The 27,559-nt window shown below is 34.7% G+C and overlaps 2 protein-coding genes and 1 long non-coding RNA gene across 3 annotated transcripts; 1 reads left to right on the plus strand and 2 right to left on the minus strand.

Moving 5' to 3' along the window:
- Positions 1 to 4,905: 4,905 nt before the first annotated feature.
- On the plus strand, positions 4,906 to 5,610 carry LOC110911991 (pathogenesis-related leaf protein 4). Its single transcript, XM_022156653.2, has one exon. It carries the CDS (start codon positions 5,001 to 5,003, stop codon positions 5,487 to 5,489), a length of 489 nt encoding a protein of 162 aa, XP_022012345.1. The 5' UTR covers positions 4,906 to 5,000; the 3' UTR covers positions 5,490 to 5,610.
- A 5,224-nt stretch (positions 5,611 to 10,834) lies between these two features.
- On the minus strand, positions 10,835 to 13,473 carry LOC118487644. The gene is made up of 4 exons (XR_004882362.1): positions 13,459 to 13,473; positions 13,230 to 13,370; positions 12,447 to 12,542; positions 10,835 to 10,927 (listed from the first exon to the last, which is right to left on the minus strand). It is a non-coding gene; the product is annotated as an uncharacterized LOC118487644 (long non-coding RNA).
- A 7,942-nt stretch (positions 13,474 to 21,415) lies between these two features.
- Positions 21,416 to 22,902, minus strand: LOC110911990 (60S ribosomal protein L4). The gene is made up of 2 exons (XM_022156652.2): positions 21,725 to 22,902; positions 21,416 to 21,648 (listed from the first exon to the last, which is right to left on the minus strand). The coding sequence occupies exons 1-2, from the start codon at positions 22,817 to 22,819 to the stop codon at positions 21,535 to 21,537; spliced, it is 1,209 nt and encodes a 402-aa protein (XP_022012344.1). The 5' UTR covers positions 22,820 to 22,902; the 3' UTR covers positions 21,416 to 21,534.
- Between the last annotated feature and the right edge of the window lie 4,657 nt (positions 22,903 to 27,559).

A 27,559-nucleotide genomic window follows, 5' to 3' on the forward strand; every position in this document is an offset into this window, starting at 1 on the left:
ATATTTAATATTTTGTGAATGACAATTTTTTATATGTGTAGTTAACTAATTAAACTTGTAACTCTTTTTTTAAAATATACTTCTTCAAGACAACCTAATTTATGGTGAATGACAATTTTTGATATGTGTATGATAAATTTTAATATGTGTAGAATAAAATGTATGATAATTTCGCTATATGTATGATAAAATTTAGGATAAATTTCGATATGGTTATTATAAAGTGTGATATGTGTATGATAAAGTTTTTAATGCGTAAGATAGAATGTTTTTGCCTAATTAAGGGGAGATGTTATAAATTATTTATTGTTTTACTATTATGTCATTTCTACTTTTTCTTCTCGTATCATGTTTGTTCTTAAATGATACTTCCCCTATATTATAGTTGCAGAAGTCGCTAGACGCTCCCATGTTTATCGACTGCGGGGTTACGAGTACTCGGCTTATGTGGAGAGTACTTGAACATGTTAAATTATAAAGAAATTAGTTTTTGAAGAATTATATATATGTCAAATATCATTAGTTTAACAATATTATCTCTATATAAAAGAAGAGAAGTTAATAGTGCCAATATGCTAACATGAGCCTTGGAGGCTTTGCTAACTTGACCTTTTTTTGTGAGTTAAGGGGTTTGCTAACTTGTGCTTATATGTATGTCTTTGTGTGTGTGTCTATATATATATATATATATATATATATAGGAACAGGATCAGGAGAGAACGCCTCAAAGTGTGAGAACGGTGAGAACGATTCTCAGCCACAAGATCTTAGTGGTTTGTGGCTGAGATTGATGCGGTGACATTTTTTGTAAATAATAGGAGCATTGGAACTACCAGGAGGGGTAAATAGGAAGATCCAAACAAAGGTGCACATGATAATCACATGCCATTTTCCCCTATCATATTTAAACGACAATAACTTTTTTATAAGTGATTATTTTTCGAAAAAAATTACACCATAAAACTCAGCGTTTTTTATCTTTCCAACGAGTATACTATTGATATACTTTTCAAAAAAAATTAACTGGGTTTTATGGAGTTTTTATGAACTGGGTGTTTTATGGCGTTTTAGACTATGTATTTACATGGCTTTTTTCTGAACTAGGTGTTTTTATAGCGTTTTAACTAGATATTTTCATGGGTTTTTCTAAACTGAGTGTTTTTTCATGGCGTTTTTCTGAACTAGGTGTTTTATGGCGTTTTTAACTGGGTATTTTCATGGCGTTTTTCTGAATTGGGTGTTTTTGTGGCGTTTTATTTGAACACCCAGTTCATGTGAGTGGGTTTTTTGACAATATTAACCCTTAGTATAATTTAGCATCAATGCCACATGTCACCACCAAAATCGTTCTCACCGTTCTCACACTTTTCACCGTTCTCTCTAAATCCTGACCCTATACATATATATACATATATATATATATATAGGATAATGCTAGATAAAAAACCCTAAAATTCTTAGAAAACTTTGGAAACCCAAATGGGAAGCCATTTTTACCCAACCTCCCGACATTTTTTTTTTTTTTTGAACAAAAATTACACATGTAATATACATGTTTTAGAGTGTTTTGGGCCAAAAAAAACAAAAAAGCGCCGAAGGGATTTTTTTAAAAAAAATAAACAAATTTCAGCTCCTAACACGTGTTAAGCAAAAAAAACAGAATTTCGCTGAAAATTGCTGAAACTTGTTTTTTTTTTTTTTAAATATCCCTTCGGCGCTTTTTTGATTTTTTTGGCCCAAAAGTCTTAAAAACATGTATATTACATGTGTTATTTTTTTCAAAAAAAAAAAATGTCGGGAGCTTGGGTTTTCTCGGGTTTTTTATATATATAGGGTTTTCTATCTAGCCCTACCCTATATATATATATATATATATATATATATATATTTTGAGTTTAGTTTTTTTAATGAACAAAACTCATAGCGGTACGAAAAACCGCTTTTAACAAAACTGTGCAGACCCCCTTTTAGATATTTTTTAACTTTTTTTTCGTTTGCTATAACTAGTGCACAGAAACCGACTGAGTTCCTATCGTTTATTTTTATTTTTATGTTTACCTTTGTGATTTACCTTATTGTTTTATCTTTTCTTGTTATTTTGATTTTTTAGAGCATAGCTACTACGCAAATAGCATTAACACATCTAGATATCATTTTGTTCGATTTTACGAATTTATTCATCGGTTATCATGGTGTGCGATACGTAGTGAATTCTAATCGCGTCCCAGCGCAACGCGTGGGTGACTGCAACCCTAGTTTATAACAAAATACATAAATATGAATATAAAAAAATAGATGTTTGAATATTAAAGCATTTCAAAAACTGATATTCATTCTTTGAAAAAATATATTTATTATTTAATATGATTGACATAAGAATTATATTTTCTTTTTTATGTCAAACTCGGTCCGAGTTGACCAACTAGATCCGATTCTAGTTGATGTTGACCGCGTTTGATCGATTCCAAGTAATTAGGTGGAACTGAAGAAAATCAACTCGACAACCTACCTTGTAGAAATTACTCGGCGAGTATTCGGCCTTCTATACACACACACACACACACACACATGAGAGAGCCAGAGAGTAGGCATGTAAACGAACCGAACGTTCGTGAACTGTTCGTGAACTTGTTCCACGGGAATTTCGTTTATTTAATAAACAAACGAATACGAACAAAAAATTGTGTTCGTTTAATTAAATAAAGAACATAAACACACCTTATGTTTGTTCATTTATGTTCGTGAACGTTCGTTTATGTTCGTTCGTGAACGTTCATTTATATTCATTTCGTTACGTTCATTTATGTTCTTTTAAATTTCAGTTGATATATAAATAGTTATATTTATGTAAATATTAGGTTTTCTAACTAATTATATAAATATAACTAATCAGTATTTGAGTTTTCTAGTAATACAATTTGAAACTTTAATTTTTTTCTTAGATCATAAGTGGTCACTTAATATTTATATAAAAACTACTCAATTTCTAAGAACCCTTATTTAGACGTGTTTTCTAATGAATTGTAATATATTAGATTTGTTTGTTTGTGTTCACTAATGTTAAATTGTGTTTGTTTATATTTGTTCAATTAGGTTTAATTGTGTTCATTTATATTTGTTCAATCATGTTAATTTATGTTGGTTTATGTTTATTCAGACATGTTCAGTTAATTTTTTTTGTTTATGTTTGTCAACTGTTCATTTAGGCTTTAAACGAACGAACATAAACGAACACGAACATGCTTGATTTCTTAATGAACGAACACGAAAAAAAAAATGTGTTCGATTATATGTTCGTGTTTGGTTAAAATTAAATGAACGAACACGAACATGACTATCTTCGTGTTCGTTCAATTCGTTTACAAGCGCACCAAAGAGGATAATGTGCTCCACATAGGGAATGTGAGTTCGAATGGAACTTATAAAATAAATATACCCACTTTTAGATAGATTTGATATTTATTTATGCGTCAGCTCGTTAGCACAACCCTCTACAAGGGTTGGGTCGTTTAAATTTTAGATATTAAATGGATAAACATTTAAAATTAAGTATAAACTTACATTGAGTTATAGAGTTGCGAAAATTGCAATGGCCAGTTCATTGTAAATTTGTAACACTTTCTAGGTAGAGAGCGTTTGTGTTAAAAGGAAAATCTCATCAATTCAAACCAATCAAAGGTTAGAGTTAATTACACCGTTAGTCTCTATGGTTTGCAGAAAGTAACAACTTCTGGTACTAATAGTTTAAAGTAACATTCTAAGGTATTAACATTTCAATTTGTAACAAACTAGGGTACTACTAATAATTAACCCAAATAATTTTAACAGGGTTCAAGGGTACTACGTCCTTTTGCATTCTCCATTTATCAAACCTAATTTTTTTTTTTTTAACTAATAACATAAATCAATAACAAAACCCTTGATCCCATGACATCAGATTTGTAAGTTCAGATTTCTTTATGATGATTCCATAGTTTCAGCTTTATACTTTCTGTCAATGTAGTTCCTTCTTCATTCTCTTGATCTCGATTATGAGTTTGATGCATGTCAGTTTTACCATATTACTATAAAAGATACGAAGTTTGATGAACAAGAAGTAGAACATTGGTTCAGACATGCTCATGAATATCTACTATGTTCTTTGAAGGTTGTAACGCATGTTTCATCTGAGTGATCAAGGGTTTTTATTTAGAGTTTTTAATTCGTTTTAATAAATGGAGAATGCAAAATGAGGTAGCTACTCTTGAACTCGGTTAAAATTAAATTGGGTATTAGGTTAAGTGTTAATACCCTAGTTTGTTACAATTTGAAAGGTTATATACCTTAGAGCATGTGTAGTGGGGCATTTTCTTTAAAAAAAATTCAAAAAAAAGGCCCAAAAACGCCTACCCCACCATTACATGGGGCGTTACTTTATAAAATTTTTTAAAAAAAATTCATCCGGCGTTTTCTTTAAAACGCCCAAAGCAAACAAGTAGAACTTTGACTGACCAATAGGAGCAGAGATTAGTGGATGACTTTTCATCTTTTTGAATAAGTTTTTTTTTAATCCTTTTTAATAACTGGAAGGGGCATTATGCCCAGTACACCACTTTTGCTATAATGCCCCATGCTGACTGGGATGACACGTGTCGGATAATGCCCCATGGTGGGGGCATTATAATTCTTCACCACTACACATGGTCTTAGAATGAGTACCCTTGGTTGTTACTTTTCACAAACCACAGGGACTAACGACTACGTAATTAACTTCAAAGGTTATGATCTTTAAAATTTCTTCTAAATTTTATTTTTATTTTTATCTTTTATGCTTTTTGTTATTTTCTCAGTACTCTTTCTAGAAGCGGGCTAAAATTTCTAATTTTCTATAAAATTGTATGCTTAACTCTTGACCATATTGCACATGTGGAATAGTCATTCCAATATAACATTCTATAAATAGGAATTAGTGATCGTATATCTCCATCCAACACCAATAGTTTACCAAAGAAACTAGAGTTATGGGGTCATTCAACTTCCAATTTGCACTAATGTGTTTCTTAACTCTTGCCATGTTTCAAAGCACACATGCACAAAATTCACCACAAGATTACTTAAATGCTCACAATGCAGCGCGTTCTCAAGTGGGCGTTGGAGGAATGGTATGGAATCCGACTGTAGCTGCCTACGCTCAGAGATATGCTAACCAAAGGGCAGGGGACTGCAATCTCGTCCATTCCGGTGGACCTTATGGTGAGAACATTGCCCAAGGTACTGGCGCATTCTCAGGTACTTCAGCTGTAAATTTATGGGTAAGTGAAAGATCATCGTATGACCACACTACCAATACGTGTGCTAGCGGGAAGGTTTGTGGACACTATACTCAAGTTGTGTGGCGTGATTCTACTCAACTTGGATGTGCTAGGGTTCAGTGCGCCAATAACGCTGGGTGGTTCGTTATTTGCAGCTATTCTCCCCGTGGAAACTATATTGGCCAGTCTCCTTACTAGTTAACCACTGATATATGTATGTTGTTGGTCCCTTAAATACCCATATAATGTATGAATAAACTAGCATTTTCATATGCAATAATAAATGATGGAGCTAAAATGGTTATGCTACTTTTAAATATATTCTCTCATATTCAACAGCTAGTACTGGATGCTTTTTTTAATTTATTATATTATACTTGGTACTAATTTAGACTAATATGATATTAGCAGAAACGACATAATATCATAACATCACACAATACTTGGATTCTTATAGGTGCATATGGTGTAATGTTCAACTTTGTAGGCTAGCTTCTTGCTGGTTGATTTTTATTTATTGTTTATATTTGCTTTCGCAGTTAAAAAAAAACAATAGGGCTTAATTTACAGATTATAACGAGTGTTTATTTCAACAACTTACATAGTAATGGAACGTTTCTTTCATTTTAAGGTTTATGCATATTATAATTTATAAATAGATTATAGGTTATTTAGTTTTGCTATACTTTGCAACACTAAAAAAACAAGCATGTGCAATCGCCAAAAGTGTCACACAGGTCACAAAATGTAAATTGCAGCCAATATGGATTTTGAGTTTTCCTTTGCATAAGTCCTTATCATTCTTCCGTTTTACAAAAACCAAAAACTGTGAACGAAAGATAGACATATTTCGTGGATGGTTGATAAAATAAGATATCAGATACTTTACATATGACTTACTTTTCAAAAAATAATAATAATAACACACATCCCAACCTGTGTTTTGAGAATCGGGAGGTTGGGCGGTCCAGTTCATTCTATCAAATCCGTTTTGAGTGTGGCCGGTCGGTTGGACCTGGAACCGGGGGTCGAACCGAAAACCGGGTGGTTGAACTGGAAATTTGGGGTTGAACAAAAAACTGATCAAATTCTTCTAGTTTTACCCTAGTATTTTTATAATATTTACGAGATCATCCGGTTCTTACATCCGGTCCGGCCAGTGAACCTCTAAAGAACCCAATTCAACGTCGGGTCTGGCCTTGAAATATTCACTATAAGAAAAGAAGCTAATGCAACTGCGGTAAAATGTTGCATTAGTTTTTGAAAAGGTTGCATTACGCCTAATGCAAACTTTTATCAAAAGCTGCATTAGACCTAACACAACTTTTTATTAGATAACTAGGTTATAACCCCCGTATATCACACGGGATGAATGAATAAATAAATAAATCAAATAATTGGTAATGAAGATTTTAGAATTATAAAACTATATTTTTTTTTATTTTTTTTTTGGCCCATGGCTTTATAGCCTAGTGGCATCTTGGTGGTGGGATAAGGCTTTGGGACCAATAGGTCCTGGGTTCGATTCCCACAAGGGGGGTTTTCCCATGTTTATTGGGTTTCCTCCTGAATTGGTGTGGCATTATGCCTAGTGGAGATGGATATGATCGGGTGGTTCCTCTGGTGGTACGATGATACTCCAGTGGTCCGTCAGTGATCCAAATTTGCCGTTCAAAAAAAAAAAAAAAACTATATTTTTAGACACTTTTCAAATATCTAAATAAATTTTTATGTCATGTATGATCAAAACATGTGATATTTACCAAGTTTATAAATATAAAAACATTTTATCCATCTCTAAAAATACATGTTTTAAAACAAAAATATCACAATTGCACCGCAATAATAACAACAACAACAATAATAATAATAATATTAATATTAATAATCCACATATTAAGAGTAAAATCCAAATCGCCGTACAAGAAAACATGATTGGAACTAAATCTCATATCTAAATAGAAATACACATTAGTTAATTAGTTTTCTTATATTTGTTAGTAAATTTCATATGTAACAATGTGGATAAAAAAAGTATATGACGCTTACATACGCATGTATCTGTATATATTAATTTTTCGATGTTTTAAATTATATTGTAATATGAACAGTTATAACTTTATGAATATTAGACATAAAGACAATGATTATACATTCTTATCATTTTATCACTATAAATATATATTGTTATTGGCTATTAACATTATGTGTTTATACTACATAATTTGAAAACTTAGATAACAATGCAATTAAATAATTACTAACCGATACCTATATAGAAGATCTTCTAAATCGAGTTTTTTCCTAAAGTGGTGTAATTTGAAAACTTATTTACTAAAATGGGTAGTTTTAAAAGTATTTACCAAAATAGGTAGTTTCTAACCTTATAATTTCTCACTCCTAATCTCATTGGATGATATCACCTAATAATTCATTAAATCATTTTTATAATATTATTTATATGCTTAATTTAAATATTATCCTTTAAAACTAATGTTTAATGTAACGTTTTTTTACAATACGTAATAAATTTCTTTTTGTTTTCATAAATAGTGTGATATATAGTATTGTGTATTACGAATAAAGAATGTTTTCTTAGGATTCAGTTAACTATATCACTATCCTATTTAATTTTTAAATAATTTTGTTTTTTATAATAGTTTTGTTCATTAGTTTAAAAAAAAATAAATACCTAGGTGCGTTAATTTTTTTGCAACATTCTGATATAAGTTTTTTATATTCGTTTTTACATACCTGTATCGTAATAAACCAAATAATTTCAGTAACAGTACCAATTTTATCTTAACCACTATCAGTGTTCGTTTTAAAGCTTTTTATTTAATTTTGTTTTTGTTTTTGGTAGTAAATTAGAAATGTAAAAAAGGAATAATCATTCTTTAAAAAATCGTTTTCTTGAAAATTGTTTCTTTTAAAATAAAACCTAAATAAAAATAATAGAAACCAAAAATTTAAGTATACTAAAAAAATTATTACTTATTTTCAAAGAAAAGTAACAGGTAACAGAAGGTAATTTGAACAAGAAAATGTGGTTAAAAACGTAAATAAGAAAAAAAAAAGAATTTATTTATGTATTATGGATTGTTTTTTCAAATAAATTCATTTTTTAAGTAAAGAATATAAAACATAAAACTAATAATTCTCATGCTAAAAATGATTAATTGAATAATTAGTTGATGAATTGATATTATCCAATGAGATTAGGAGTGAGAAACTATAAGGTTAGAAACTACCTATTTTGGTAAATACTTTTAAAACTACCCATTTTGATAAATAAGTTTTCAAATTACACCACTTTGGAAAAAAACTCCTTCTAAATCTATTTCAATATATGAAAAAAAAACATGGTATACTAGTTGTTTTATTGTTATTTTTAGGAAAGCTCATAAAAGCATTTCTTTAATTAAACAATGATAAGGGTTTGGATGGGAAAAAGATATGAGGTAAAATATGGTACTCACATGTTGTAATATGAACAGTTATAACTTTATGAAATTTATATGTTAAATTTGATTTCTTGATGAGATAATTAAATTTTGTTACTTTAATTAATTAATAAATTATTAAAGCTATAGGGTTTGATATATTAATTTAGATTAATAATAATAATAATAATAATAATAATAATAATATAAATCAGGAGTTATTATGTGCCATTTATTATATTATTTTTTAAAAGTTTGATAAGTGATATTTATATATTAATTATTAAAATTTATAAATAAAAATTATGAGATTGAAGGAGAAAATATCATGTGGCATTATTTGAAATCTTTTATTAGAATTAGATGCAACCATTTTGAAATGGTTGCATTTACTATTCAAATGCAACATTTCTATGATGCAACCTTTTTTATATGCTAATGCAACTTTTTTCACTTTTAAATGCAACTTCTATAACACTCAAATGCAATCTTTACTAACTCAAATGCAACACGTTTTTTGATATTTTAGTTATAACAAACGCAACAATTTTTACAATCAGATGCAACTTTCAAGCATCATTGTTTAAAGTACCAAAATTTCTATTAATACACAACTAGGTGTACACCCGTGTGAACACACGGGTTTGTTCTAATAACAATCGGAATCAAATGCTAAAAAAATATTATAATATATTATTTAAATTTTTGTGTTTAGTTACATATCTTTATAAAACAATGTTAAAGATAGTTTGTTTTAGTCTACATGTTTGATAAGCATGACCTAATTTTATGTTGTGTGATAACTTCTTATATATGACATTAATTTATTTTGACACATTGTTAGTGTAAAATTCAGTAAAGGTCCATTGTTATTGTATAATTCGATAATACTAAAAACAGATTATAATATATGATTTAAATTCTTTGCATTTAGTTACATATCTTTATAAAACAATGTTAATGAAATTATGTGTTAGTGTACATGGTTGATATACAAATAAGCTAAGTACTTGGTAATATGTTGTCTAAAATGAAAACATGAACTAATATGTTGTTTAAAATGAATACATATCTTTATAAAATGTCTTTTTTATACCCTCAAATCTTAATGATAAACATATATGATTAGAACATTCACACTTCTCAATAAAATCATTTTCATCTTCTCTCAAGTCCCAAAACACAGAACTTCATCTTCATCTTCAACCATCTTCATCGGATCATCTTCATCTTCATCGAAATCATCTTCATCGGAATCATCTTCCTCTTCTGTAATCTCCACCGATCATCAGCTTCATCTTCATCTTCATCATCTTCATCTTCTATAACAATCGAAGGTAATATCACATACCTAAAACATGCCAAACGGTTAACACTTTAAGCGAGCTTAAAGCGCGCTTTTTTAAACTAAGTTTCCAACACAAGAAAACTACACAATTGTTTTATTCTATTTTTTACTATTTTCTTCTTTAGCACATTAAATGTAATAATTGAATGTGATAAGAAAAGCAGTGTGACTTACAGGAAGTGACTCCCATATGGCTTCATCAGTCAAATGTTATTCATTTACTGGAAGTAACGCCTTGCACATTCTGTACACATTACAAATCTTGTTTTCAGATTATAGGGTTACTTATTTCAATATTCATTTACAAAATCACCCACAAATAAAACTAAAGCGACCTAATGGTCGGACCATCGGTTCCCCTTCAATAATCAGATTAACAAACTTAGAATGCTTGTACTCCAATTACTGTGTAGGTCTCAGTTGATATGGAAACAACCATAACAGAGGATACTCAATGGTATTTAATGCTCGGACCATCGGTTCCCCTTCAACAATAACTTGAGGTAAGCCTACAACAGGAAACAACACGTCATAAACCCAAAATTTTAACCAAATTTTAACGAAACAACACGTCATAAACCCAAAATTTTAACCAACCAGTAGCAATCTTGGATAAAAGAAACTGGTAAAACTAAAATTGCAAAATTATGAAAGCAGTGAAACTTTGAATATTCAATAATAAACCATAGTATTACAAAATTATGATTTAGAAGAATAATAAAAATTAAAAATTAAACATTACAATTAACACTTAATAGAATATCTCGTTCTCTCGCCTTCTTCCATGCAATTTCGTTTTTTGTTTTAATTTGTAGATCAGCTAGCATATCACAGGTCTTCTGATCCTGTTTCAGCAAATTTGTAATAAACTCTTCTGCTTTTTGTTTAAACTATGTTGGAGTAAAGAGGCAACTTCCTCTAGCAGTGCAATGCTACTCCAGGTTTGCTTATAATATTTATCACTAACAATAGCAACCTTTTGGTTGAGTTCTTCAGCGTTTCTTTGTTCTTGGAGTGACCAGGTTGAAAATTCGATTTTAAGATCAGTGGTATCGGACCAGTGGTAGAAGGTTTTCCTTGCCATTTAGGAAGAATGTAAGTGTTTTTGGACAATTTGTTTTAGGATGATTTTTTTTTTTAAACTGAAGTGTTGATGTTTTCAAGTAAAATAATAATGATGCTTTATAGTGTTTAAAATCTTTGATAGAGAAAATGAAGAGACATCTCATAATTATGATAACCTTTTTTTGAAGGTTTCAATTTTGTTCCTTGGTTTTCTACATATTTAATTTTACTTGTTTTCCCATGAAAACTCATTTTTCAAAGGTTTTGCATTAAAATGCTTAATAGGATAACTGAACAGACAATTCCCATATACACGTTTTTTACTCTTAAATCCTTAAATGTACATGGTTTTTAAGTATAAATGTTAATTTAATGTTTGCCTTTAAAGCTGACCTTTGGCCTGTTACATATAGTATATAATAGCATTGCCAATAATTTTTTTTTCATCAAAACAGATTCATTCAGTGAAACAAAAGTGCAACTATTATTGTTTTGCCTTTATTCTTATAAATATATTAGAATGGAGTCATATATTTCTGCAAAATCTGACGATTTCAAGCAACGCTTTATTAAACAAATCGAAGACCAAGTTTTGGCTGATAGATCTACTCTTCAAGAGTTGAAGAGGTGTTTTAACGGACTGGAACTTGGTCTGCTGACAAGAGACCAAGTTTCGAGGGACTTGAGGGCAATGCCGACTACTTCCGTTCGTGACCTGTGTGTTGCGAGTAATATAGAATGTGGAGAAAGAGATCTGGAGTTCATGAGAAAGATCAATGAGATACACAGAGAGGTTCAGTGCTCCATGGAGTTGAAGTTAAAGTTCCTTGATTCTTGCAATTAGAGTTAGATGTCTCTGATTAGTTTTCTTTTTTATATGTAATTGCTACTTTCTTAATACTTCATATTTTATAAGTATTATTTTTTTTATCACATTTTAGTTTTACATCTTAACATTGTTGTTTGGTACCATGGATGATCTGTTTAATGTTCATTTATGTGCTGACTTTAACAATTTTGGAAGCGAAACAGTTTCAACAAACACGGGTAACTTTTTCCTTAATTTTAATTAAATTAAGATTATTTGGTACTTGTAGATATTCTGGGGCTAAAGTCAAAAGCTACGTTAGGGACAACAGCACTCAATATGGTACTCTTACAGACTCAAGTGTAGTTGTTTGATCAATTGATTCTAATGTTTTATTAGCATTTTATTGATTCTTTGTTAGTTACATTTGATGATGATCATATGAATAGTTAAGATCTATGAAAAACTTCAATTCAACGAAAGTTAAGTACCTTTTCAAGCTGATGTATAAAATTACTTCTACAAACTTCAATTCGATTATACCTCGGTCACACAGCCACCACAACTTCCAGTCGTTCCCAGCTCTCCTGCAGAATCAAAACTTAATTAGGCATTTAATCAAAAACTTGATGAACACAATTCAAAGAACAATTCTGCCTTGTCCTGAATCTGACCATGATGTGCACATTATACAAGATTAAGTACTTACATGACAGTTAATTTATACAAGATTGTTTGCTATGTTGTATATATTCTAGGGCTAAAGTCGAAAGGTCCATTGGTGGCAGCAGCACTCAATATGCTAGTCTTATAAACTCAAGTTTATATCTTTTAATATATGTTCGGTTATTTAACAACATATTTTGATAACAAACGAAGGTGAACACGAAAATAATTTTATAGCCCTGAGATTAGAAAAAGACGTATAACAGGCAAGAAAGTAATTTTATGAAACCATGTTGAGGTAAAATGAGGAAAACAACCGTGTAGTCATTTAAGATGATTTTCGTCCTAATTTACAGCAAAAAGATGACAATAAAAACCCTAATGAAGGCTACATTCAACCTAAATAATCCTAGAAATCAACCTAAAACAGTCTACAACACCCAAAAGTTAGAGTTTATACTATGCGCCTTGCTTAAAAAAGCCCTCGGAAACACACAAACAGATTCAAACTGAAACTAAGTTACAACATAGCAATGTTGAACTTCTACTCTAATCACATTGTTTTACACCATGAATGACAATATAAAGTTTATGCTTAAGATACATACCAGAAGTCTTTACGATAGAACAACCATTAGTTGTTGGAAACATGAAGCTTTGACCTATCAAAAAGTTTGATGGTTGTTTTGGTATCTCCAATGGCCTAACTACACTTTCAAGCCATTCAATAGCTTTAAACCTTGTCATAGCTACAAAAAATGAAAAAAAAATCAAATAATCAACAACATTTCTATTGTTTTGTTAGAAAGAATTTGAAGGCAAAATTTAAAATTATACCTGCTCCTTGGACTTTTCTTGAAGGTAGAGTAACACTAAACAATACCGTTTCAAACTTTAGCGAAAACAACACTAAAGGATACCGTTTCGTAATTATGACATCAGCGAGGACTACATAGCATACATGAGAAGTTGACACGTAGCCAATTCTATGTCATTATCTAAGCTCCCTTAATAGATAACATCATGTTCAAGATAACCTCTTTCGTGTTCATGTGAGCAAGAAGAGAGAAAGACACAAAGGATGTGTCAAACACAGTTCACATGATACGGATTTGACACCTGAACCTGTATCATCTGAACTATGTTTCACACCTCCTTTGTGTCTTCCTCTCTTCTTGCTCACATGAACACGAAAGAGCTTATCTTGAACATGAGTAATGACACAGCTGTCTTCTACCTCCATCGCTAGATTCAAAGGGCAAATATGGTCAAAATCAACAAAGACAAGATTAATAATATTTAATGTTTTGAATGTGATGGTTCATACCTTTAAGATGAAATCTGAATTATGATGTCATGCAGAAAGGTCGGATTTATGATGTCATCGAATCCTATGTGGCATACCTAATATCATGACACGTAATCAAAGTGAGGTCAGCTTCTAAGCTCCTTTTATAGATAGTAAAGATGTTAGTTTGTCTAGAATAACATAAATATTTAATCTCAGGTACTTGAAACAGCCAATGAAACTGTCGAATCGCATTTAGGTTAAAGTTATAATTCGGTTAGTCTGGTTAGTAAAATTTTAGGACAGGGATTAAGACCAACAAGAAAAAAAAAGAAAGAAAAAAAGAAAGAAACTTAATTCCAATCCTATGCATTAATTGAGTATCATGAATTTAGTAAAATGCAAGAGTACAATGAAATAAAGGATCTGAATAAAGCACATCATACACCTCTTCACTACATCAGATACACCTAAACAATTATATGCTTATTTCATATAATACATAATAAGAAATTCTTACACAAGGCACAGCTCTTTGCGCTTAAGCGCGATTTTTAAAAAAAAAAAGCGTCCAGCCGTCCACACACTCCCTTTTTATAATATATAATTTGTCTTTCCTATAACTGTACCTGAATTCGAAGTGATGCACCCTGCAGTTTGGGATTTGAGCTTGTAAAACTTCTCAATCTGGTGTCGTGTTCTGATAAGGTCCTTCGCCATCACCTTAACAGCTCCCTGGGAAATATACGTGAAATAAATAATACGAGCAGCTAATTTTAGACGAATCAATGAAGTGGGTCCTGAAATTAGGGAGGAATAAACCGAAAAAACAAAACTCAATATTGCAAATTTATGAGCAAGTAATGAAAGAAATAAGCTTACCATTTGACCTTGTTTGGCAATTTTCTTGATTTCTACGATTAGTTTCTTTTCTTGCGTCTGCAAACCTTGCCTCTCTCTTTCTATTTCTCTAATAGATTTATTTATCATTCTCTTGTTCTCCCGCAGAAGTTCTGCAATTACCAACCATTTGGGTCAAAACTAAATATTTTTTCCAACTGTATAAATAAGAGCTGTCTTTTGTCATTCTCTATGCCAACTGTTCCGTATGTAGAATGTCAATAATTTCAAATAAAAACTGAATATAACGGGTCATACTTGTTTGTGTAAGTACTTTACTCGCAACTTTTGTTTACACAACAACCTAAAAATAACAACAATGAGGACAGTGGACAATAGGGCAAAGAAAAGACGATAAGTGGTGAGTTTGGAGGTGATACCTTGCTGTCAAGTACAACATCGCTGTCGTCTTCATCATTGACTCCTCTGTTCTAGAATCGGACGACAAATAACATTGACTCGTCGCCTTTTGACTATCTGAAATTGAGAGCTAGAACTTCACGGGCTTTATATCCCAGCCATGGACATGGTCTGAGTTGCAGACTCGCCTGCCTGACCGCCCGAGCTGCAGGCGGAAGTAGAGGGTGTAGGTCCCACATGGAAAAGGAAACTCCACCTCACCGTCGACTTCAAACCACCAAATCTGCTGAACACATGCATACCGAACAGAATCTAGATAACAATAATGAAAAATCCAATTCGTTTGTCATTTATCGTAATCATTTCTTGTGATTTTAGGCCACAATATATATTTTTTTCAAGGTATGCATGAACCACAAATACAAAAAGAAAGACAACCCTCATTTCAGATTCTTCTACAGTTTAATCCTAACATTTCAATACATATAATTCATTCATCAAGATTTCAATAAAAATAACTTCAGAACCCTAAAATCTTTAATTTTCACCTTAATATATAGTGTAGCCAAACAGGTAGATACTAAACAAAACCCTAATTAAGCAAAGACATCAAGGCAGTTTTTTATGACAGAAAACAAAACCCTCGTTTCAACAGATCTGTCTGTGGTCTGAATTCAACACTGATTAAAGTGAGATTTCATACCTGATTGCTTGTATTGTCTGGATTGTATGTGATTCAATCAGAAGGAAAACGCTTCTTGATACCTAGGGTTTTTAGAAAAGAAGTGATTTGTGGTTAGAAACAGCTGTGTGGTCGAAATAAAACCATATTCATCATCATCATCACGATTTAACCCTATTTTTCCAACAAACTCAACTGAAATCATCATCATCAATTTACCGAGTTGATATTGAAGAAAAGAATTAATAGAAACTACATACAGACACGTACACAAACCTGTTGAGTAAATTAGAGATATGTGGAGATGAAGTTGTGTTTATGTTACTTGCAGACAACCGGATCGAAGATGTTCTTCTGAGTTGAAGAGAGAGAGAGAGGTGTGAAGATTATGTTTTCAATTTTGAAAAAATGAGCTGGACTATATTTGATTGAGAGAGAATAAAAGATTAAAATTACCATTTGAATTTGATTTTTGGAATTCCCTCCTAAAAACTCTGACCTTATTTTCAATTTTGAAATATAGATAGTTATATTTAATTTTAAAGGTGGAGGTTGAAATTATGACATCAGCGTTATGACATCAGCGGAGTCTATGTGGCATCCAATGTGGCATATCTAAGAAGATGACACATAAGCAAAGTGAGGTCATGCTCTAAGCTCCTTTTATAGTATAGATAGATATCACTCAATTACACCAACACAATGATAACACAAATGTAATAGATATCTTATATCGGAATTTAACTTATGTTCAAACTCAAAATAACAATGTAATCAAAATAAAGTTGTCATTTACAATGAAAAAAGAATAAACAAAAACCTCCTATGCATCTCTAAGATCTTGAAGTGCTTAAATAGGTAACTTTACCATAATATTTCGCATTGTAGCTTCAAAGCTTGCTAGTTAGCTGTGAAAATCTTTCCGCATAGCTTCTAGCTCAACTTTTTTTTAATGGTCCTCTTTAATCTCTTTTCCCATTTCAAGCAATTGTGGGTTTTCAACTTCAAAACTTTCTTTAAATGATTCCATCACCCCACCCCACCCTCTGTTGAATGACTCGTACAATTAACATCTACAATTACACATCATCTAAGGCACACTTACATAGCCTGAACCAACTAATGAAATGTGACATGAACATCAAATATAAGATATGTAAACCAAACACGCAAGCAAAGAAGCTAATTGGTAACATTTTGTGCATTACATAGGTCCCATTCACTTGGTGGCATTAGGTGACACTTGCAAAAATTGCTTATCTTTTCAAGAGTTATGTCTACAGTAAAAGTAAAACCCTTTGTCCAAGTTCAAGTGACTAATTTAACATTAGTCTAATAGCAAAAAACCCTAAAACCATTTTAAAAAGTCGCAATTCTGCTTAACCATAAGTTATATAGATTATAAAATATTTTTTTGGTTTACCTATGACGCTATGATGCACAATTCTGAAAAAGCTAGGCATGTCGACTTTAACTGATAAAAGACTAACCAACTGACCTGATTAAGACTTGGGTGATTCGAGTCGGATATAATGGTTTTCAATTTATTCGACGTTGATCTTCTTGGTCATCGTATCGAGAATTTGGAAATCTGGTAACCCAATTAGAATCACTAGATTGAATCTTACAAAAGTTAAAGTCATTCCAACATAAGTAGCTGAAGCTAATCTTTAAACAAGTGTAAGCTTGCCATTTGTTCCCTTAAAAAGTTTCTACACATATATAGTCAGTTCAACTACATGCATATAAACAATATATTTATTTAGGTATCTAATAGCACAACATAACAACATTTTTCTTACATTGTATATGTGTCATAAGCAAACACCTGCACTTTGATTTAAGGAAGAACCTAGACTAACTACAGATACAAAGGCCTACAATTTATTCCAGAATATTTATGTCAGAAAAATGTAACAAACAAACAACAATACCCATTAGCAAAATCCCATCAATAAAACTCTTCTTTAGACATGTATTTGCATGTTCATATTTAAACCATTTTTTTAGCAGGGAAGAAGTAACATATGTTAATAAGAGTGACTAGCAATGCAATTACCCAGCTTGAACTAGGAACAAAACCAGGGGCGGACCTTTAGTTATGTGGGGCGTAGCCCGGGCTACGGCTCAACTTTTTACTAGTAGTGTTAATTTTTTTTTTTTTTTTTTTCGATTTTTATACATAGGACACCCCTGAATAAGTACGAGGACACCCCTCAAAAATTTTTTTACAAAATAATAAGATGTTGGTAAGCCCAAATAAGTAAATAATAACACATTAGGTAAGCCCAAATAAGTAAATAATAGCCCAAAATTGAATGATTATTGATTTGGACAATTGGGGGGCATGTTTAATCACTGTTGGATATCGAACAGACGTGAACGAACAAAGAGCCAACAACATTGAACGAACATCAGTGGCACTTCGGCAGATCATTGAACGAACAGACGTGAGAGACGTCGACTCCAAAAAACGAACGAACGGAAGTACATAATCGGCACTTGAACTTTAGCAGGTTTGTTCGATTTCGAACAGAAAATACAGGTTTGTTTCGATTTCGTCACACAATAAGCGATGATGATAACTTTGACAACTTGAATGGAATAAGTGATCTTGCGCGTCTTATAGTTGAAACGGGAACGCATATTTCTTGTCCTTTAGTTTATCGGGTAGTTAAGTTAGCTTTGCTTGTACCGGTTGCAACCGCAACCGTTGAAAGATGTTTTTCGAAATTGAAACTTGTCAAGACAGATTTAAGCAATCGAATGGGCCAAGAATTTTTGAACAATGCTATGGTTTGTGCGGTCGAAAAGGATTTTTTACGTGAAGTAAAAGACGAGGATGTGATGGAACGATTTCAAGCTATGAAAAAAAGAAGAGGACAAATCTATTAGGTAATTGTTTTACTTTATTTATTTATTGTCGTTTTTTTTATATTTTATGATTGCACGATAAAAAAAAATTGGGATACCCCTGAGTTGATGTTCTAGTTCCTGAGTTGATGTTCTAGTTCCGCCACTGAACAAAACTACAAATAGTACGAAAACTGAAAAACAGTAAACCATCAGTTTGAACTAGGAACAAAACTACAAACAGTACAGGAACTGGAAAAACAGTAAACCAAATAAGGTTAAAAGTATGCCTTGCTAAAAAGGCCAAATTATTTTAGCAATTGATAACTATGGTCTCACATTAAAACAACATTCTTTTTCAAAATAGAACATGATCAACAATATAAATAGAGCACGACCAAAAAGGAATGTCTAACATGGATGATCTTAATATGCATAAACTAGTGTTCTTGTCGGCTTCAACCCCAAACACAGAATGTGGGATTCAAAGTAAAGCAGTAAATTACCATGTATCCAATTACCATGATCCTTTAGACGAAGAATACCTTAGCAACAATTCCCTTGGCACATCTGAATCAGAAGAAGAAGGTGGTGTAGAAAATTCAAGGAAAAGGTATTTACAAGGCTTAGGAAAAGAAGGCTTAGGAAAAAACATGAAGCAAGCAATGAAAGGTGTGCATTTTATGTTGGTCAGTCTTTTGGTGACAATTCAGAGGTAAAAGCAATTATTAGAAGGCATGCAATTGAGACTAAAAGAGAGATGGTGTTTTATAGAAATGACTAGGAAAGGATGATGGAAAGGATCAGGGTTCGTGTGCAAAGGTACCATACCTGATTTTGAACAGGCCCAAAAAAATGGCCCAACTGATGATGGAAAGGTGGGCCCTACAAGAATTTTGGACAACTGGATTAGGAAATAGAGAGAGGAGATCATATACAGGCAAAGTCAAGAGAGAATTCAATCGTGAAAAGGGTTGGCGGGGTAAAATTTGTATAATCTATCATTGATTTTTTTCAAGTTTTCTCATCTTTTTTATGCGTCATTATTTAAAAAACTAAACCATAAAACGAGCATTTTATTTTCTTTAGTTTGAGTATAGTTTTCCCACCTTTTTTAAACGAGTTTAAAAAAATGAAAAAAAAAAGTCGACAAACTGTACGTAGTTACGCATATGTGTAATTATTAAATAGGTTGCATAATTTTGATATAAGTTGCCTAATTATTTTTATAGATTGCGTAATTATGCATGTGCATAATTATAATATAGGTTTCGTAATCTATGACATAAGTTGTGTATTTATGTATCTTTATGCGTAATTACAACATAGATGAATATACCTTTGGCTAGGGACATGTGTCACATCATGGTGGCTTCAAACGGGTTGTTAAGGACTTCGTGTATGTTAACTCACATCATGTTTTTAACCTGCTCATCGCTTCGTACCCTTTGGCTAGTGACACATGTCACAATGTTCTGAACTTAAGAAACGTAGGAAATCGGCTTAGACAAACTCCAATTAAACTCACTTTCGGGCCATTAGAACATCTCACTAATAAAAGAAACAAGCAGTGGAATTTAATATGAAGTTGATGTTGAGAAGATATGTATTAAAGCATTGGAGGCATGAGGTTATCCATACCCTCCAAAGTCCAAACACTTGATGTTCTAGGATTGTATTTTTCAAATTATAAACGGTTAAAGTTGTATAAGAAAACATTATTAAATGAGTTAAATGTCATTTAAGTCCCTGTGGTTTGGGCCATTTTGTCTGTTTAGTCCAAAGGTTTCATTTTTCCCCTATGGGTCCAAAAAGGTTTCACCGTTGCCATTTTAGTCCACTGGGTTAACTTCATCCATTTTTTCTGTTAACGAGAATGGTAATTCGGTCATTTTATATGTAATTCTGTGAACTAGAAGGGCAATTCGGCCATATAGAATGACCGAATTGCCCTTCTCGTTAACAGAAAAAATGAATGAAGTTAACCCAATGGACTAAAATGGCAACGGTGAAAAGTTTTTGGGCCCACAGGAGAAAAATGAAACATTTAACTCTTATTAAATTTATCTGACAGTATTATATTATTTACTATTATTTTATATCAATTTTATCTTTTATAGTGTTCTTTTTTTCTTTTTTAGGCCGGGGGTCTTTTGCGCTTAATAAAAGATAAGATCTTAGGGTTCTGAATGGTTAAGTGCTGAACCAGTAACAGGTCTGAATCATCAAGTGATGAACCAATAAGATGTCTAAACCATTAAGAGCTAGTAAAATGCTTAACCGTTATGAAGCAAATGTCTGACCAATTCAGATTAGAGGTCTTAACCATTCAGACTCAGTATAATACTTAATCATTCACAGACAAATGTCGGAACCATTCAGACATCTGCTCATGAAACAAACAGTCTGAATCATTAAGTGTTGAACCAGTAAGAGGTCTGTAAGAGGTCTGAACCATTATGAGAAAAAAAGACAGCACCTTAGTATCGTAGTTAAACCTAGAAAGACACAGTGCTGGAAAATCATGGTAGTAGAGTCTGAAAAATGTCAAAGATCATTAACATAAGAAGCAAAAATGTTACACAATCTAATAAGTTTATATGGCAATGCACTTATGAGGATACACCACCTTCACACAATAATTTGTTTTTGTTTCTAAGCTACCAAAAACATTTATATAACCAAAAGACATTGCTGCAATGAAATGATGATACAAAATAACTCATAAAGATCCAAATAAACCATAAATGATGCCTTCAATAAATAAAATTTTAACAAAAAACAAGCATATTGTGCAACACATAAGAAAGTAAAAAAGAAAAAAGAAAAATTACTGTGAAACACCAAGCCATTTAGTGAAGACATCAAACTCAGCATAATCACTATCAGAAATCATAGTCTTGTACCAAGATTTGCTAGCAGCCTTGATCTTAGCAGACTCCTCCTGTTCCACAACAATTGCATTTAATCAAACTCAATGTAACAAAAATAACAAAACCGTAAAACCGAATAAAAACTACCTTCGAAATCGGTTTCCTCTTGCTATCAAGCTTCTCCTTCTTCGCTACCTTCCTCTGTTCCTCAGCCAAAACCGCCATCCTTTTCGCAGTCTTGGCATACGGATTCAACCTCAACATAGTATTCAAATTCTTCAACGGATTCTTCTTCATCGTCGCCCTCTTAACCTCCTTCTTAACCGGCTTAACCACCGACTGCACCTCATCCGAATTAACAATCCTCGCCAAATCCGCATTCTCCATCTTCGCTCTAGGCAACACATACCCCTTCTTCTTCTCACTAACCTTATCAACCGCCCCGTAAATCGCATCCAACTTCTCAAACGCAGATTTCGTCCATATCACAAACCGCCCGACATGCCCACCGGGCGCTAACTTCAACAAATTCAACCTCTCCACATTGCAAATATCCACTCCAGGTATATTCCTAAACGCCTTAACTAACTTAACACCTTCGTTCCCATACACAATCAACGGTCCTTTTCGGTTAATATATCGCCTGTTTCTCATCTTCCCCTTTCCGACTCGAATCCCAACCGATTCCTTCGCCTTTTCGGCATCCGAATACGCTCCAATCTGTTTCAACACGTGAACCGCATTCTTAGTTTTTTCAATAGCTTCAACGGTATCGTTAACAACTAACGGAATCTCGGGCACCGTGTCGATTCGGTGCCCACGCGCCATCACAAGCGAGGGGACAGCAGACGCGGCAATAGCCGAAACGACAGCGTATCGTTTCTGGTTAACATTAATTTTTCTATGCCACCTGCGCCAGATTCTGGTAGGCGCAAACATGCGCCCACCACGGCACATGTTGCCGAACGCGCCCTGGCCGGCGCGGTGGGTCCCGCCGCCCGGGACGCGTGGGATACGGGAGACGGCGCGGCCGGTGCCCCAAGACTCGGCGGAGGTCTGGTGGCCGGCTTTGCGGGAAACGGCGTAGGGTTGGCGGGAGTTTTTGCTAATGTTGGAGTGGACGAAGTTGACGATGTCTGGACGGATGGAGGATTTCATGACGGAGGGGAGGGGGAGGGTGGTGTCTGTGGGCATGTCGGAGTCGAGGGGTTGGATGGTGACGAGAGGTCTAGCGGCCGCCATTGTTGTGTGATCAAGTTGCAGGCGGGAGCTAGGGTTTTGGGGAAAGAGATAGTGGTGGTTAGATATAGCGTATAGGGCCGGATGAAAATGGGTTTGACGTGTTTTGGGTTAATTGGGCTTCTAATATTAATTAATCTTTTTGCTCATAGGTTGTTCTTATTATTTTTTTTTTTTAACTGCAAATTTGGATCACTGACGGACCACTAGAGTATCATCGTGCCACCAGCAGAATCACCCGATCATATCCATCTCCACTAGGCAATAATGCATATACACCAATTCAGGAGGAAACCCAATAAATCTGGGAGTAAATTACAAAGTTCGTCCTTTATGTATGTCTAAAATATCAAAGTATGTCCTTTATCTTTAATAACCTCTGAAAACATACTTAATGTTTGAAAAACCATTCAGGTTATGTCCTTTACCCTAAACCTAGTTTGTTTTCCCAGTTAAGTCAGGTCATGTGAGAAGCACATGAGGGCATTAATGTCATTCTACCATCATCCTCTCTCTCTCTCTCCCACACTCTGTCTCTCTCTCTAGAACACACACACTCTCTCTCTTCTCTCTCTCTAATTATACATATATAGAGACATAATTTTTCTCTCTCTATCACATTTCTATCTCTCTCTAACTCCCCTACCACCACCACCACCTGCTCCCGCCGTCTCCCACCACAACCGCTGTCACCACCATCCACCTGCCACCAACAACACCACCACCCCATCAGCAACCACCATCTTGAAGCATCGACATCGTTTCCATGGACACAGAGTTCCTCGGCGTCGTCAACCGCCCTAACCACCACCACTTCCCCCACCACCGCGCGACCAGCACGCTTCCGATTCATATCAGCACGCAACCAGAACTCGGAAACCCTAACCACTGTGACCAGCACATGATTTGTTCAGTGATTTGTTCAGTGAAATTTTCGGAGATCTGTTCAGTGATTGAAACCCTAACCGCTGTGACCAGCCTGAGATCTAGATCTGTAAGTGAAGACTTGAAATTTTCGGAACTTATGATGAAGCCCTAGATCTGTAATTGATGTTTGAGATCTATAATTGAAGCCTGAGATTTGTAATTGCATTTGATTTTGGAAAGAGAAAGGTAAGAGGTCGATTTAAAACTGGTTGAGGTTTGTATTGTTGTTGCTTGGATTTATGTCCGGCGTGTGGTTATGGGTGATGATGGCTAGAGATTGCCGGAGGTTGCAGGCTCGGTGGTGGTGGTTCTGATGGTTTGTTGTTGCTTGAGTTTATTTCCGGCAGGCGCGGGTGGTGATGGCCGGAGGTTGCCATAGATTGCAGGTGAAATGGTGGTGTCTAGGGGGTGGCCGTGGACGGTAGTTGGGGTGGGAATGGTAGTGAGAGTAAAGGGAGTGGTGGTGGAGGTGGCTAAGTGAGTTGTCTGTGTATCTGTAATAAATTGTTTTATTTATTGGTTTTATGGTTATTAATTATAATATTTAGGATAAAATGACTAAAATACCCTTATGTGGGATTGACTTAGTCAACTTTAACCATGAAAACTAATTGTGTTATGACTAAAGGACATAACCTGATTGGTTTTTCAAACATTAAGGATGTTTTCTGAAGTTATTAAAGATAAAGGACATACTTTGATATTTTAGACATACATAAAGGACGAACTTTGAAATTTACTCTAAATCTGGAAAAACCCCCTTTGTGGGAATCGAATCCATGACCTAATGGTCATAAGCCTTATCCCACCACCAAGATACCACTAGGCTATAATGCCATGGGTAGGTTGTTCTTACTAGTAATTAAAGGTAGAGGTGGAAAAAATCGGGTTTTTTTAATACTTGGGATGATCAGGTTTAGTTTATTTTTCAGGTTTATAACGAAATTACGAGTTCGGGTTTTGTAGTTGAACGTCATAACCAGTAAATATTGTATGGGTAGAGTCGAGTACGAGTTCGGATGCCCAATACTTAGTTTTTCCAATATTTCAGGTTTGGGTTTTTTGTGCACCTGTAAGTCTAAAGGTGTAGAAAAAACTGGTTCTTGCCCGCAGACCCGGCTCCCACCGAGAAAAAACTAACTAGTTTCACCCAAACTAGTTTAAACCAGTATGGGATGTAAAAAAACAGTTTTAAAATCGGTTTTCTAGGTTTTACCGTAAGAAAAAATGTATAACAAATATGTAGTTTTTTTTTACCATTGGGAGTCGAATTTAGCCTTATGTTTTGTACTTTTTAAACCTCAGGGCTCCTCTTAACTAGTATAAATAGTTTAAGAGCGTTTTGGTTGAATCACATCATAAACGCTCTCCACTCGCAAAAATGATAAAAATACTCATGTTCTCGATTACATCCGAAAAATTCTCGAATGGCTTCATCAAGTGCTCAATCTTTGCTGGTTGCGAGGAAACTTCAAGCCTAGGCACACCAAGTAGTTGCCATCAAATAAAAATAAAATTGATTCTTTAATCTTTCTTTTAACGGCCAACGAATTCTCCAAATGGGTTACTGAAGGGGTATGGTCCTAAAAAGCCGCGCAGACCTTCTTCCAGGTCGCGCACAGGACCATACTCCTTAATCAACAAGATGTTCAATCCCAACCTCGCGCGGGTTACTTCAGTAAGGACTGACCTCGCGCGAGGTCTAAACAAGAAAGAGCATTGATTTCGACACTTAGCATTCTGGATGAATCTCCAACACCTAAAATCCTGCGCGGGCTAATAACGTGCTTAGCAAACGTCGCGCATGATCTATAACGCATGACCACTTCAGAAGGTACGAAGGTACAAGTGGCAGATGAAAAGAGCCAATCCGCATCCTCCAGGCTCTGCTCAATCGTGCTCCACGATCATCTGACGTGCAGGAGGCAAAAAGTACGTAAGGACGCCTACGTGGCACCAATCATAGGGCAGAGACACCTGCCCCACGATCTCCACTTACCTGCTGATGGCAGAGGGACAACGAGGCCGACAACAGTGACACGTGGCTCCTATCACGATGCGCCAGCACCGGAAAACTTCTAGAAGCCACTAACGGTCGACACCGGTGAGACAAGGAGCATATCCGCTACGTTGTCGCCTTCCGGCCCAAAGCCCATCAGCCCACATCCTCTACACCTCTCCGGCTATAAATAGAGACCTTGGTTCACAGGTTATTTCATTCCGTTCCCTGTACTCTCACTCTTAATATTTCATTATCTCCTCAAAGCAGTCGCTTATTCTCACGTCGGGGTCTGGTTAAGAGGGAAACCCCCATATTCCCCTCTTAACGAGCTAACGGTGTTCTGTTTTGTAGGATTAGCCGGTCATTAAGGAGCTCAATAGTTTAAAGAAGATTAACCCTTATGGTTGAAACATAAACCAAACTAATTAACAATAAGATTAGTTACGTGTTTCTTTATTGGCGCCCACCGGTTTTTTTGCAAATCACTCTCATCTTCTTTTTTTGAGTTGTCTTAACTTGTTTTTCCTTCGATCATGGCTAGTCAAGGAATCGTTCCTGATTTTGGCTTTGGAACAAACTCTAATGCAGCGTTGGGGGAGGACAATCAAAACGTCCAAGTCCAACATGTAGAAGAAATCATTGAAATCGAAGTAACCAACACCGGGGGACCCCGCACGAGCATCATTCGCATCACCTAGACGGTAACCCCGGGAAACAATGGTGCTGGACCATCAAATCCAGCTCCACCTCAGAATATTTCGGCGCTATTAGGGCTACCTGAAGGCGAAACTCCAGCCTCTTGGTACGCCAAGCAAATTGCAACCATCAATGCCGCGTATCAATCTTTGAGTGCACAACAAGCAATCTTACAAGCAGAGCCATCTTTGGTTACACCCACTGGTCCGAGTCAGGGGGCGCGCCAGATCCCCCCACAGCAAATCCTACAGGGAAGAATGACCAGGCCTCCTCCCCTACGAAAACCAAGCGTGCACGAGACATGCGATACACAGGGAGAGACAGAAAGCTATTATGACTACCCGTCAAACGTCCAAAGAGGACCAGTTCACACCAGACTTGGAGCGCGCAACCTGAACAACGAATGGGACGACACAGACCCAAACGACCCAACATGGCAAGACGACGAAAGTTCCTCAGTTTTCAATTGCTTGCAGAGGAATCATGAGTATTACAAGCCAAGACAGCGCATCGCATACAGCGAAGAAGCAGAACGAGACTTCAGCCTCGCCTACAGGCCGGCTGAAGCTGCAGAACACTCAAAGTTCATTCTGAAGATTGCTCTAGCACCATTGACAAAAGAAAAGTTGCCTCCAACAGTCGGGAAATTCAACCGCCTAACTGATCCAGACGATCAAGTTAGAGTATTCACAAGTGTTGGCGTTATGGGAGGTTGGAATATGCCAATGTGGTGTCACTTGTTTATCCAGACGTTTACGGGGGCTGCTCGCGCCTGGTTCGACAGCCCTCCGCCTGGAAAAATCAGCTCATGGGTTGATTTCAGAACGCAGTTTGTTAACCACTTCAGCCAACAAAGACGTTACCAGCGCGACATAGCCGAGGTAACAGACATCTGGCGAAGAGAGAACGAGGGATTGGAAGACTTCATCACTCGCTTTAACAAAGAATGTTTGGAGATTGGCGGTGTAAGCGAGCAACTCATGCGCGCTCATTTTAAGAAGGCCATTCGCTGTGATAGTCTCATCAGAACTATCACATGAAAGGATGGAATGCCCAAAGAATGGGATAAGCTCATGGAGGCTGCGAAAATAGTTGCGCAAACTGAAGAGTCGTTGGCC

This window comes from Helianthus annuus, chromosome 15 (genome assembly GCF_002127325.2).
Source record: "Helianthus annuus cultivar XRQ/B chromosome 15, HanXRQr2.0-SUNRISE, whole genome shotgun sequence".
In the NCBI taxonomy this organism is placed as follows: domain Eukaryota; kingdom Viridiplantae; phylum Streptophyta; class Magnoliopsida; order Asterales; family Asteraceae; genus Helianthus; species Helianthus annuus.

Excerpts from the sequence above, each read along its gene's own strand:
- LOC110911991 (XM_022156653.2), top strand. The coding sequence starts at position 5,001 with ATGGGGTCATTCAACTTCCAATTTGCACTAATGTGTTTCTTAACTCTT.
- LOC110911990 (XM_022156652.2), bottom strand. The coding sequence starts at position 22,819 with ATGGCGGCCGCTAGACCTCTCGTCACCATCCAACCCCTCGACTCCGAC. Across the intron at positions 21,649-21,724 it reads AGAGGAAACCGATTTCGAAG|GAGGAGTCTGCTAAGATCAA; the intron begins GTAGTTTTTATT and ends GTTGTGGAACAG.